This window comes from Bactrocera tryoni, chromosome 3, assembly GCF_016617805.1.
Source record: "Bactrocera tryoni isolate S06 chromosome 3, CSIRO_BtryS06_freeze2, whole genome shotgun sequence".
Taxonomy (NCBI): domain Eukaryota; kingdom Metazoa; phylum Arthropoda; class Insecta; order Diptera; family Tephritidae; genus Bactrocera; species Bactrocera tryoni.
Window position 1 is genome coordinate 68,758,186 of NC_052501.1, and position 12,767 is coordinate 68,770,952.

At 36.3% G+C, this 12,767-nt stretch overlaps 3 protein-coding genes across 3 annotated transcripts; 1 reads left to right on the plus strand and 2 right to left on the minus strand.

Moving 5' to 3' along the window:
- Positions 1-1,782: 1,782 nt before the first annotated feature.
- On the minus strand, positions 1,783-7,326 carry LOC120771280 (E3 ubiquitin-protein ligase SH3RF1-like). The gene is made up of 7 exons (XM_040099206.1): positions 6,630-7,326; positions 6,444-6,552; positions 4,158-5,636; positions 3,350-4,088; positions 2,984-3,217; positions 2,595-2,921; positions 1,783-2,536 (listed from the first exon to the last, which is right to left on the minus strand). The coding sequence occupies exons 1-7, from the start codon at positions 6,741-6,743 to the stop codon at positions 2,362-2,364; spliced, it is 3,177 nt and encodes a 1,058-aa protein (XP_039955140.1). The 5' UTR covers positions 6,744-7,326; the 3' UTR covers positions 1,783-2,361.
- A 487-nt stretch (positions 7,327-7,813) lies between these two features.
- On the plus strand, positions 7,814-10,113 carry LOC120771329 (nucleolar GTP-binding protein 2-like). The gene is made up of 3 exons (XM_040099274.1): positions 7,814-8,096; positions 8,151-8,829; positions 8,897-10,113. The coding sequence occupies exons 1-3, from the start codon at positions 7,887-7,889 to the stop codon at positions 10,030-10,032; spliced, it is 2,025 nt and encodes a 674-aa protein (XP_039955208.1). The 5' UTR covers positions 7,814-7,886; the 3' UTR covers positions 10,033-10,113.
- A 67-nt stretch (positions 10,114-10,180) lies between these two features.
- LOC120771330 (PSME3-interacting protein-like) lies at positions 10,181-11,350 on the minus strand. The gene is made up of 4 exons (XM_040099275.1): positions 11,169-11,350; positions 11,004-11,102; positions 10,785-10,945; positions 10,181-10,713 (listed from the first exon to the last, which is right to left on the minus strand). The coding sequence occupies exons 1-4, from the start codon at positions 11,263-11,265 to the stop codon at positions 10,324-10,326; spliced, it is 747 nt and encodes a 248-aa protein (XP_039955209.1). The 5' UTR covers positions 11,266-11,350; the 3' UTR covers positions 10,181-10,323.
- Between the last annotated feature and the right edge of the window lie 1,417 nt (positions 11,351-12,767).

Genomic DNA, 12,767 nt, shown 5'->3' on the forward strand with positions numbered 1-12,767 from the left:
TTCGAAAATAAAGTAGTGTGGAAGTTTTAGTGAAGTACAGCACATTTGCCTTGTTTGTTGCTATTGACTTGCTTAAGCCGTTTATGTACTGATCCAAATTAAACGTAAATGTTCATAAAAATAAGGTTGAAGTATAAGCCGATGTTGTTGTTTATAAAACAACAAAATGAAGGGTTCTGCTACAATTACACACAATTTGTTTTTCAAACTAAAAAATATGCGGCGGTAAGGAACGTAAGGCAGTTTACGCTTATGATTTGAGACAAATTTACTCGAGATATATTATTATTTATCTATGAGGGAAGCGTCTGCTATAGTACTTGAATTAGATTAGATTTGATTAATAAATGAGGAATGCACCGCGACCTTAGGTCTATTGTGCTCTCTCCTAAATCACAAGGACTCCAGCATATTGATAAATTCCAATATTCTGCTGGGTGTTTGAATAGGGAATATTAAGTTTACCAAGATGTTTGTAGCACCGAAAAAGAAACGGCGTTAGAACAACAACAATAAACGGCGAAGACGCTATAAGTTATATAAATATAATATAATGAATGATCAGCGTAATGTGCAGAGTCGATTTAGCCACTTTTCTCAGTTTTTGTGATATCGATCAGAAATTTTGCACACGTTGGTTTCTCCCCAAGAAGTTCCTCTTTTATGGCAACAGGCATTATCTAAAGAAGTTTTTATTACAGTCGGGTCTAAGAATCCGAAACGGAACCTTATTTTTAAACGACCAAGGATTGTCCTGGATATTACTTAGGGAATATTTTTTGCCAATTCAACAACAATATCATATATCAGCAGATCAGCTTCAAGTCATTATATGGAATTTTCTTATATATTATTTTTTTATTGATCTACAGTTCTAGCCGTTAGGAATACTATTGAGAAGACAAAGCTTGACCATGGTCAAATGAAACAACGTTGTTTGTTAGTAAATCTTTTATTTTCCCACATAAGGAAAATCGATAATAAAAACTCTAATTAACTATTTTACTTAAAAGTCGTATTTAAGCTTATAAGTGGTGTAAAAACATTTGTATTCGTATATATACACAAGTATGTATTATGAATGTATGTATTAGTTTGTATAAAATTACATAGTAAAAAAGTATAAAAAATGGCAGGATACTTTCTGATTCGAGAGTGTTACATCTTTAAAGTACAAAACGATTTGTTCACACTGTATTACCGCTTTAGGCGTTACATGCTATTTGATTAAACAAGTTCCAGCGCATATATGACTTTGCTTTTTCAAATTATTGCATCAAATCTGTAGTAAATTGCTTAAACGATCATTCGTTTAATAATATTTAACTTATATTTTGTTCAATTTCTGCTTATTTCTAACGAAAATTGTGCGAATTCAATATTAATGTGGACTAACATAACCTCACATTTAATAAATGTACTTTGTTTTATAGGTATGTACTATGTGCTTCAAAAATATGCGTATTTAGTTATTCTAATCAGATTCATTAGTTACTTATGCATGTAATATATTATTATTTATAAGCTATTTAACTTTTTTTCGGTTTCAAGAAAAATATTTTTGTTTACAATTATTTTTACAAAAATAATATGCATATGTATGAAAATAATTTTGTAGTAAAAAATTTATTTAGATTTTTAATTCGCCATTACACTTCAATTACTTCTACTACAAAAAAATACTTCGCTCCATTGACTAAAAATCAACAACATCAAGAGAACGCATGTGCATATGTCTTTTACAAACAGAAAATTAGAAATTATTACAATAAGCTCAACTTCTCAGTCAGTCACCTTATATTTAAAAGCATGAATTTTTGATTGTATCCAATGTGTGTAGCTAACGCTATAATAATTAACTTTCAAAAAGTTTTAAAAATAATTTGTTTAACAAACCTAAAACTATGAAAAAATCTGTGGTCGTCGACCAGCGATTAACTAAAAATTTTTGAAGGAAATTTAACTAAAATATGTACTTATATGTCTAAACAAGTTCGGTGTTTCATTAATGCAATTAATATTTTTGCGATACACATAGCTATAAAATAACTGGGGTATAATAAGAAAAAAATTAAAATAAGAAAAATGTAAAACAAAATTACTGCTATCGATTATTACGTATCGATTAGCGCACTTCGCTTTAAACTTTACATATTGGCTGTGAAAGCATAACATTGTGGGTGTTAACTTTAAACTTTCTAAACCACCATAATTGCTCACTAACTTTCCGTACAACAATTTACCGAAAAATAAACTTAGTGACATTTCGATTCTTACACTCTTAATTCGAATAACCTTGACTTTAACCCTAATTTTAACAAACTTACACTATAATTAGTTTCTCATTTTACTTTTGCTAATTTATAGATCTGGTTCAACGAATGATGCTGGAAACAGACCTGTCTTATTGGTGCGCGCATGCGTGCCCTTATACCAACCATTTTTCTGACGACGTTGCACATAAATTATATCGCCTACTTGCAATTCCAGCTCTATTTCACTATTAGGTGGATATGGAACTACACACCTGAAACGGCTGTAAAAATATATACATTATATATTTGTAAAAAACAACGACAAGTAGTTCTATGTACCTTTCGCGTGAGCACTGTGTTGACTTGGTAGTCGCACTTGCCGCCACAGCGGCTGCTGTTATATTGCATGGCGCAAGCAATGCGGTCTGCCCACTATTGCTACCGCTCACAGCGCCATAATCATTGTTGGAAGTAGATAAAGCGGCTGCTGCATCTAAACTGTGCGATTTGCGGTGATTTGTAGTTATTATGTTTGCAGGAATTATTTGCTGTTGTTGTTCGCCAGCATTTTTAGGTGTGTTAGAAACCAATTGTTGCTGTTGTTGTTGTGGAACCGATGAATTGTAAATGCTACGCAAGGTAGCATTATCCATAGATTGTCGTGCGCTGAAAGCAAAAAAAAAATAAATAAATAAATAAAATGAATAAATATGACAGCGATTATTTACTTCTGCAAGTGTGGACGTTCCTTTGGTCCTCTCAACTGCTGCGATCCATAGCCCACACCTTGTGCTGCGATTTGTTGCATTTGTGCTTGTTGTTGTTGCTGATGTTTTTGTTGCTGTGTCTTGTGCATATTCTCTTGAATTTGCGCCATTGCAGATGTATTTGCAGGAGCTGTAGCGAGCGCTGTTGGGTCATTTGGTAGGTTCTGTAACAATTGGCTAGGACAGGAGCCAGAGCTGTGTCGAAAATTATATTAATTATTATTTTTATTAATATTAAATTTTATTTAGAATCTGTGTTGTTATTCAAATGTCAATAACTAAAATTGTTGACAAAAACAATGATATTGAGGTATAATGGCAACTTACCGCACATGTACTGGATGCAATTGTGCGTGTGTATGAGCTGATGCGAAGTGTGTGTTGTTTTTCTGTGCGGCGTTGCATACAGAATTTTTGCTCATATTATGAATGGAGGAATCATCAACTGTCGTTGTAGTTGACGAGTCATGTGCGGATTGGGTGTGCGGACTTTTCTGTTGCTGACGTGCGATTGCACTACTCGGAGATTTCGAACGTGATTTGATGTGCGCCAAGCGCTTCATCAACTGCACCGCACTGGATGTGGTGGAGGAAGAAGCTGTTGGCGTGGCTGTATTTGGCATATTTTCCTTTTGCTTGCCACTATCCTTCTCCTTGACGTTTTGCTCTCTTGTGGTATCATGCGCCTTACTATAACGATTGAAAAACGCCTCGACCGTATGACCGAGCGGTTTGGTCCAAACCGATGAGGCTGGCAATGCGCTGCTCACTTGACGAGGCGGCAAATCAGGCGGTTGATGCAGACTGTGTATTCGCTGTGTTGTTGAAGTCACAGCAGGCGGTGACTGGACAATTGGCACCAGATTTGATCCGGGTTTAATAGTGGTTTGATTGAAGTGTGGTGAGCTCTGCAGCGGTACATACTTCCATTGATGCATCAATTGTTGCTGATCGCGGCTTCGTAGTGGCGTCACATAGTTACCCGGAAAAACGCCGGTAATATCTTGCCAGTTCTTACCCTTGAACCAGCCATCCAGACAGCGCTCGATTACGATGTAAACACAACCTGGAATAGAAAAAGTGTTGAAAATAAGTAAAAAGGAAATATTTGCAGCAGCCAAACGGAAATATTTACCTTTTTTTAATTCCAGTTCATCGCTTTTCCGTGGTTTGTATGGATAAAGTGCGAGATAACCCCAAGGTAAACTCGGTGGTATATGCTGTTGCACAACACTGGTTTTCAAAACATTCACGCGTTGTTGCGTGTGCTGCGGCGGCAGTTGCTGCTTTTGTTGCATCTGTTGGGTGTGTATTTGTTGCTGCTGCTGCTGTTCTCGTGCGATCGTGCTTTGCGGCACCGCTACGTTAGCAGCATTAATGCCCTCTTGTACTTCTCCACTACCGTCGCACGAAGTATTCCGCACAATATCTGGTGAATTTGTTTCTGTGGGTACGCTTAAAATTTCCGCTGAATGACGATTCGATTGCAGTATGCTTAGTGTTGCGCCTGTGCCCAAACCTGTGTGCAAGTTGCCAGCTGAGAGGAGAGCATTTAGAGAATGACGCTTTTCACGTTTATCGCGGAAGCGTACTGAGCTAGACCCACTGACGATATTGAGATTGGAACTTTCATGCTGCGGTGAGGCAGGCAGTGACTGATTAGGACTGCTGGGCATCGATGTTGAGTTGACGCCACTGTTGATGCCGACACAAGCCATACCACTATTTGACGCCGTAGTTGTTGTTGTAGTGCTAACTGATTGCGGGCTAGTAGCGCTTGATGAGGAATTCGAGGCTGAAGCTGATGAAGTTGTTGATTCGCTATTATTCGTATCGATTTGTGGCATTGGCGGGGGATTTCGTAGCTGGTGCGGCATTATTTGCTTCCCGCTGCTCGTAGTTGATGCAGAATAGTTGGCGGCCAATGCGGCTATGTCTATAGTCGGCGGTGCAGTCGTCATTGCCGTTGACATATTGGTAACCAGGTAAGTTGCTTCGAGCACCTGTTTGGCAAGTGCATTCAATTCAACAAAGGCGATAGGGAAAATACCAATTGAACTGCCAATACAACCCTCTGCCCAATTGTGATCCACGCGCCGCAAAACATGTATAAGGGTGCCCTTTTTGAATGTAAGACAGCCCTGCTCCTCATTCGGCGGCATTTTAAAATCATATAATGCAATACATTGCGGTGTTGGCAGTGGTACAACAACTTGCACGTGATTTATGGGGAAAGTACCCTCAGAAATGAACCCGTTGCCGTTATTAAGCTGTCCCACGTACCAATTACTGTCGATTTTGCGCTTTAGCAACACCAAATCGCCTTTCTTAAAATGCAAATCGGACGGTTCAGATGATTCAAAATCATAAAGTGCGTAAGCGTGTGGCAATAAACAACGTCGTTGTTGTATAAATTGTTGTGGGAGCTGTTGGGCACCACCATTTATGCTGTTACTGACTGGCAGTAACTGTTGCTGTTGGATTTGTGTATGTTCAATTGTTGGGTGTTGTTGCTGCTGCTCATAGTCGGAGACATTTCGTATATCCGGGCTGGATTTGGAGGTGTGTGACTTTTGTTGTTGTTGTGTCTTAATAGCGGCTGCATTTTTCATGCCTACAGTTAACGAAATGAAAAATTATATTTTTTTATATTTGACAGTTCAATTCACAATCATTTATTAATAACATGATTTAAAAAAATAATAAAAAATCATTGCACGCACAAAAATAATTATGTATAAATCTTATATACGAGATTGCAGTAAAAAGAGTATTGCTATATTTGCATAGTTATATCATAAATGGTGAATGGATTTTATTTAGTAAATAATTATTACTGTGCAATACTCATTCATATTTATTATGCGTATGCATATGCCAGATAGCTTTCTATTACTTTATAAGTACACTAGTGAAAAATATAGACAAAAACACATTAATTTCGGTTGCATCGTTGCTAGAATACCCTTCACAAAACAAAAAAATTCATACAAGAGCTTCATTTTGATAGTTCAGTTTGTATGGCAGCTATATGCTATAGCGGTTCGTCCTTAAAAAAATTCTAGGGATATAATAGCATTTGTTTGGGCAGTAATATAAAGTCTCCAAAGTTGTAGATATTTTAACAAATAAACAACAAGCACTGTACAGGGTATAAATATATGTATGTACTTCAACTGAACACATCGAATATAAGGCAGATATTAAATAAACAAATTTCTTTACATGCATGCTTATTAGTTGTTGTTACCAAAGTAATTCTGTCGTGTGTGGGTTGATTTCATCGCGCAGATATTGAGCAACTCTTGTGGCCCTCATACTAAAATAAGCGCCTTTACAAACATAATTTACAAAATGTGCATATATTTATATGTACATTAAAAGAATTTAATGATATGCATGCATGTATGTATAAACCCACCTTCTAGTATCCGCATTAAGAGTACGTTTGGTGGTAAATCATCTATTTTTACTTCAACTAACACACGACATTCCGGACATCGCAGCTCTTGTCGACTGGACACGATCACCTGCGAATTTCAAACGATATAAAATCATTTTTACATGCATATGTAATTCTGAAGTAAAGTCGACAAAGCCATGTTACCTCTAAGCATTTCCGACAAAATGTATGTTGGCAGGGTAACACCTTCGATGAAGTATCCAAACGTTCTAAACACACAGAACACTCCAACAAATCATTTAGTGTATGTTCATCCATTTTAGGCACTATTTGTTAATGTTTTTAAATTATGCTTATATCATTTATTTAAAACTTTAAGATACTTTCATATTTTACAAATATGTTTTACTTTATTTTTTATGTGCATACATTTACATATGTATGCTACTAATTCAAGGATAGTAGGTTTAAATACATTTCGATACACTAAATCTAACTGATCGCAGCACATTCCATTCCAATGCCTTAACTGAGTAATGATCACCGCTAATACAACTCAATTCTGGTAATGCTCGACAAGTTCGTTGCGTTTGATGTTATTGCTGTTTTCGTTTGACACCTAGCACTTCACAAATCGCCCAATAAAGATACATACATATGTATATACACATATTGAGCAAATGCATTCCGCGACAACCGAGTCAAGTGAATGGGCGGAAAATACACACACTTGTGAAATTACTAGAGCCAACTTTGGTAGCTTATTGCTTTGCTTCCGATTCGAACCAATTCAAAAGAAACTTTATGCAAATACACTAATTTCTGCTTTAAATACATCTATTTTACTATTTCACTAAATTTCTTATTTAAAATGCATTTTCTCTTTAATCTAATAAGAAAAATTAAGTTCTCAAGCCATGATGATATTTACTGCAAATGTCAAATAGGAAAACTATTGGAATTTATGCAAATTGTGGTATGTTCAATGAAAGCTCTTTCATATGAAAATTCGAACCAAATGCACATTGTATATTTTAATGAGGTGACAAATGCAATTTAGTAAAACATGATAAAGACGACAACAAAGTAACAAAAATTATTTTAGTGAAAATTAAAAAATTAATAATAATAATTAATTAATTATAATATTATACATTCTCTGGTATGAATTCATGTCGCGAATGTAAATTATAAACATTTAGAAAGCAACCATATTTCTTGCATCACTGGTTTCTGTTTACGTTGTATCTGGTAAAAGGGAATTGGGAAAAGTCTCCAAAGTACAAAAGTTTCAAAAACAGCTGCGATCAAAACATAACCTAAAATTTTCCTTTCAAATATTACACACGCTGTGTCGTGTTTGTGTTTTTGGTGCGCTATTTATTTTTTTGTTTATATTCCAAACTGAACGTTTCAAAAATACATATTTCCGCAAAAGTTTAATAAACAAAATAAAACAATATGCCGAAAGTTCGAAGTGCAACTGGGCCGCCGCGAAAGCAAGGCTTTAACCACTCCAATCACTCCATGAATCCAGAGCGGCCCAAATCTGGCCTGAAAGGAGTAGCCAATCCTCGAACACAGGCAACAATTAAACGACTGCAAATGTATCGCAATTTCAAGGCAAAGCGTGATCGCAGAGGAAAAATTATAACGCCAGCACCATTCCAGGTAAACAAAATGATCTATATTTTCTTAATAAATTAGCTAATATATTCTTCATAGGGACGTTTGCCATCTGGCACCATGGCGCGAGTGGAACCCTCACCAAAATGGTTTAGTAACTCCAGAGTTATATCACAAAATGCGCTGCAAAAGTTTCAAGATGAGATTGGCAAAGCAGTTAAAGATCCATATCAAGTGATAATGAAGCCGTCGCAGTTGCCTATAACACTGCTTAATGAGACAAGCAAGTATAAACGCGTTCATTTATTGGATACGGAAAGTTTCGATACCACTTTTGGCCCTAAAAAACAACGAAAGCGTGTAAATTTAAAAGTTCGCGATTTGGAAGACTTGAGTCGTAGCGCAGAACTACAGGCGGAGAATTATGATGAAACCAAAGATGTTGATTTGGTTCGTGAAGAGACCGGCGAAAAAGCTGCACAACGTGATTGGATATTTGCTGCGGGCCAGAGTCGTCGTATATGGAATGAATTGCACAAAGTAGTTGATGCTTCTGACGTTTTACTTCAGGTGCTTGACGCTCGCGATCCCATGGGCACACGTTCAAAATATATTGAACAATTTCTACGCAAAGAGAAACCGCATAAACACTTGTTCTTCATTTTGAACAAAGTCGACTTGGTGCCTGTGTGGGTCACCCAGCGTTGGGTGGCTTTACTGAGTGCGGAATATCCTACGATTGCTTTCCACGCGTCAATGCAGCATCCTTTTGGCAAGGGTTAGTATTTACAGGTGCAATCACAAAAATGTGTTTCCTAAGTAATAATTTTGTCTTTTTCCAATAGGTGCACTTATAAATCTTTTCCGCCAGCTAGGCAAACTGCATATGGACAAAAAGCAGATCAGTGTTGGTTTCATTGGTTATCCGAATGTAGGCAAATCTTCCGTTATTAATGCATTGCGTTCCAAAAAAGTGTGCAATGTAGCGCCCATCGCAGGAGAAACAAAAGTATGGCAGTATATTACTTTGATGAAACGTATTTTCCTCATCGATTGCCCTGGTGTGGTTTATCCCTCGGCAGAAACCGACACCGAAAAGGTTTTGAAAGGTGTTGTACGTGTTGAATTGGTCACAAATCCTGAAGACTATGTTGATACAGTTTTACAACGTGTGCGTAGGGAATATATACAGAAAACATATAAAGTTGAGAGCTGGACTTCGTCAATGGACTTTTTGGAGCAATTAGCTAAAAAATCTGGAAAATTATTGAAAGGCGGGGAACCTGATATTACGGTGACTTCACGTATGGTACTGAATGACTGGCAACGTGGAAAGTTACCATTTTATGTAGCACCCGAGGGTTATGAAACGCCTCATTCCCAAGTTGATAAGCCACAAATCACCAATGAAACTGAAAACTCTAGACAAGCCGAACAAGACGGTGATGATGCCAAATCTGACGCGCCTACATTTGTAAGTGAGTCAGTTAAGAAGGCGAGAGAGTTCAAACAGCTGCAAGATTTCCGCAAAATTAAAGTTGGTATTGAATTTGAAGCTGATGACGTACGCGAGTTGGACAAAATTGATGTAGAATTACTGGAAAAACAGAAAGCCGAGCGTTTGGAGCGTAAAAAGCAGCGTTTACAAAATCCTGAAGACGAGGAGGAGTCGAGCGATGGCGCCAGTGAATTCTACTCTGAAGACGAATATGTTGAAAATCTGGGACGTGTCGTCCACAAGAAAGCCAACATTAAGCGTAAGGCAAGTGTGGCGATAACAGCTTCTGGAAAGTTCAAAGTGGAGCCTGATGTTGGCGAAGAAAGTGATAATGATGGCAAACAACCTGCAGCTAAAAAACGTTTAACCGCCAAAGAAAAACGTGCTTTAGAGCGAAGTTTGAAACGCAAAAAGATTGGCACTAATTTCTACGAAGTATCCAATGTGAAAAATCGGAATAGAAATAAGAAACATGAGCCATGATGTAAATAAAATGTGAATGTTACTCCTCCAACATATTGTTAAAACCTTCAAAATCCAAAATAAATTTTATTTCTATCATGACCAGACTAGGCTTTTACGCTTGGAATGAACACGTTGTTCCTGTTTGCACAGAAGAAAAACACCCAAATTTATGTGTGGATTCATTAAATATGTTATAACGGCAAATATAAATTTGTAGTGGGTATAGAATTTGCACAAGTATGTATAACGCAATTGATCATATAAACCAGATTAAAGATACTCTTACTACTTAAGTCTAAAATATTGTAATCAATCATCATCTTGGCAATTCTTCTTCTTTTGCTTTTTACGTCCCATCAAATCGTACTTGGCACTAATGTCATTTTCCGGCTCTTCTTCGCTGCCACTACTTAGTTCAGAATCACTGGACTCAGTGTAGGGTCCAATGCCTGGTAATATCGCGACACACTTTAGCTGTCCTTTGTCAAATTTATCTGTATTAATGCTTGTTAATGTGCTAAGTTTAGTAGTGTTGGTTGTAGTTGAATCTTTGCCTATTTTTGCATTTGAAGAACCAGCGATTTCACCATTTTTTCGCTTAATACCAAGTCCAAGTAAAGACTTTTGCGAAGGTCTTGCGGCAGTTGTAGTTGTTGACAGTTTCGCAAGCTTTCCGGTTTTAATTTCCGACTGAAGTTTCTAAATAAATAAATTTTGAATAAAGTTAAGTGCTACTATTATATATAACGATAAATAATGTATATAATTACTTTATCAGCAGTTTCCTCCTGTAACGTTGCTACACGGTCTCGGAATTCTTGCAGTTCCTTACGTTCTTCTTGAATTTGTTTCTTTTCAGCATCAATTTTGTTTTGGTCGACTAACTCAAGGAACTGTACTTCATCGTCATCTAGACCACGTATTAAGTTTTCTAAATTTATTAAAAATTTAATTAACTTTAATTTATATGGCGTTTATTTTGCACTAACTTAATTTGTGAGCTTCCTCATATTCCAAGTCTTTTTTCATTTTCTGTTCCTTTAAGCGCTCGAAAAGCGAACGCCCGTCATATGGTTCCTCAGGACGTTCTAAGTTTAATTATTTAAAATTAAAGGCATTTTTTTATAAGTTTTGCATTTTTGCATTGTGCATACCCAAAGGCTGGTCTGGCGTGCGAACTTTTTCCCATTCCTCTTGGCGTCGTTTGCGTGCTTCTACCGCTTCAGATTCTGTCACAAAACCCGAACTCATGGTCCATGCAGTAATTTTATTATCAAATTAAATGTTGTTCGCAGAAGATTTTATAAAGATCACTTTATTGCAAACATGCAAGAAATATCAAAAGATTATTTGACGTAGAGTTGGAGATAAACGTCAAAATCTTATCCACAATATAGGTCTGCGTTCACTGCTAAACAATTGGAGAGAGAGCAACGATAAATGAATGTATTTCTGAACTTCTCTTAATAATTATATAAAATCTCACAAATATAAACAAAAAATCCATAGCCAATTAATTTAGAAATAGTGCAGTATTTTTCTGTAGCGAACTGATTTCTAATATCATTCATATCTGATTTCATAGATGTATAATTTTTGTGCAATACAAATGCAACACTGTGTACCCAATACGAAATTGTTCGGTGATTTTTAATCCAATTGCATTTATTGGCCAGTGTTTGCCAGTATTCATTCGGTCGTTGGGAGAATCATACGTTCGTAAAATTCGTGAAGTGGATTTGAAAGTGCGGTATTTGGACGCTACACATTGAACACAGTGCCCACTGTAGTACAGCTACAGTAATCGGTATTTACATACAAAAACAGGAATAAGGAATATTAATCGGTTGTGATCTGTGAGCACAAAAAAGCAAATATGGCCGCCACTTGTTGGATGTCGAAGATTGTTTGATGAACGGAAAGTGAGAAATGTATGAAAAACTTCATTTCTTCGTTGGGGAAATGATAGCGTGTATACAAATTAGTAAGGTAAAGGCGAGTTTATGTAAAATATGAAAGTTTTCATTACAAGAAAAACTTCTAATAGCGTGAAAAATGAATAGATAATATAAGTGCATATCAAAAATATGAAAGATCATAGAATGAATAAAGTAAAACCAAAGAAACGAGCTACGAAAGAAGGAAAAGGAAGACGCGCAAGTGCAGAGAGTTTGTGTTAAATTAAATAAGAAATTATTAATGCAGAAATGAGTGCTGGGGAAAGATAATTGTGCAAAGTGTTAAAAACGAATGTGGATAAAGCAAAATCGAAGCTACGAAAAAGGTGCGCAGACAAACATAAACGAGAAAAGAAAGAGAGAGAGAAAAAAAGAGTCAAAAGTTCAACTTTGTCGTTTTTGCTGCGTGCTGTTAGGTGATCTGTGCGAATTGCTAGCTGTCCTGCGTACCGTGTTGCTTTTGTCAGCCAATTTTTTGTTGCTGGAGATTTGATTTCTATTTCATGTTCGTGTGTGGCATTATTAATATGTGTACATGTTAAGTCGCCGGCGTAAATTGTTCATATAATTAGTTTGTACTTGCACAGTAATTACTGAAAAGAATTTAAGTCGGTTGCTCACAAAGTACAACGTCTCGTTACGATTGTATTGTACAGCTAATTATCTAAAAGTGCATATTTTAACGTTATTAAGTTCAAATCAATACTATCGGATATATAATCCGTTTATATAGTTGCATTCATATGTGCAGGGTAATTTCAGAAAGTTCTTAGTTTTTATTATTTTTTTTAATAT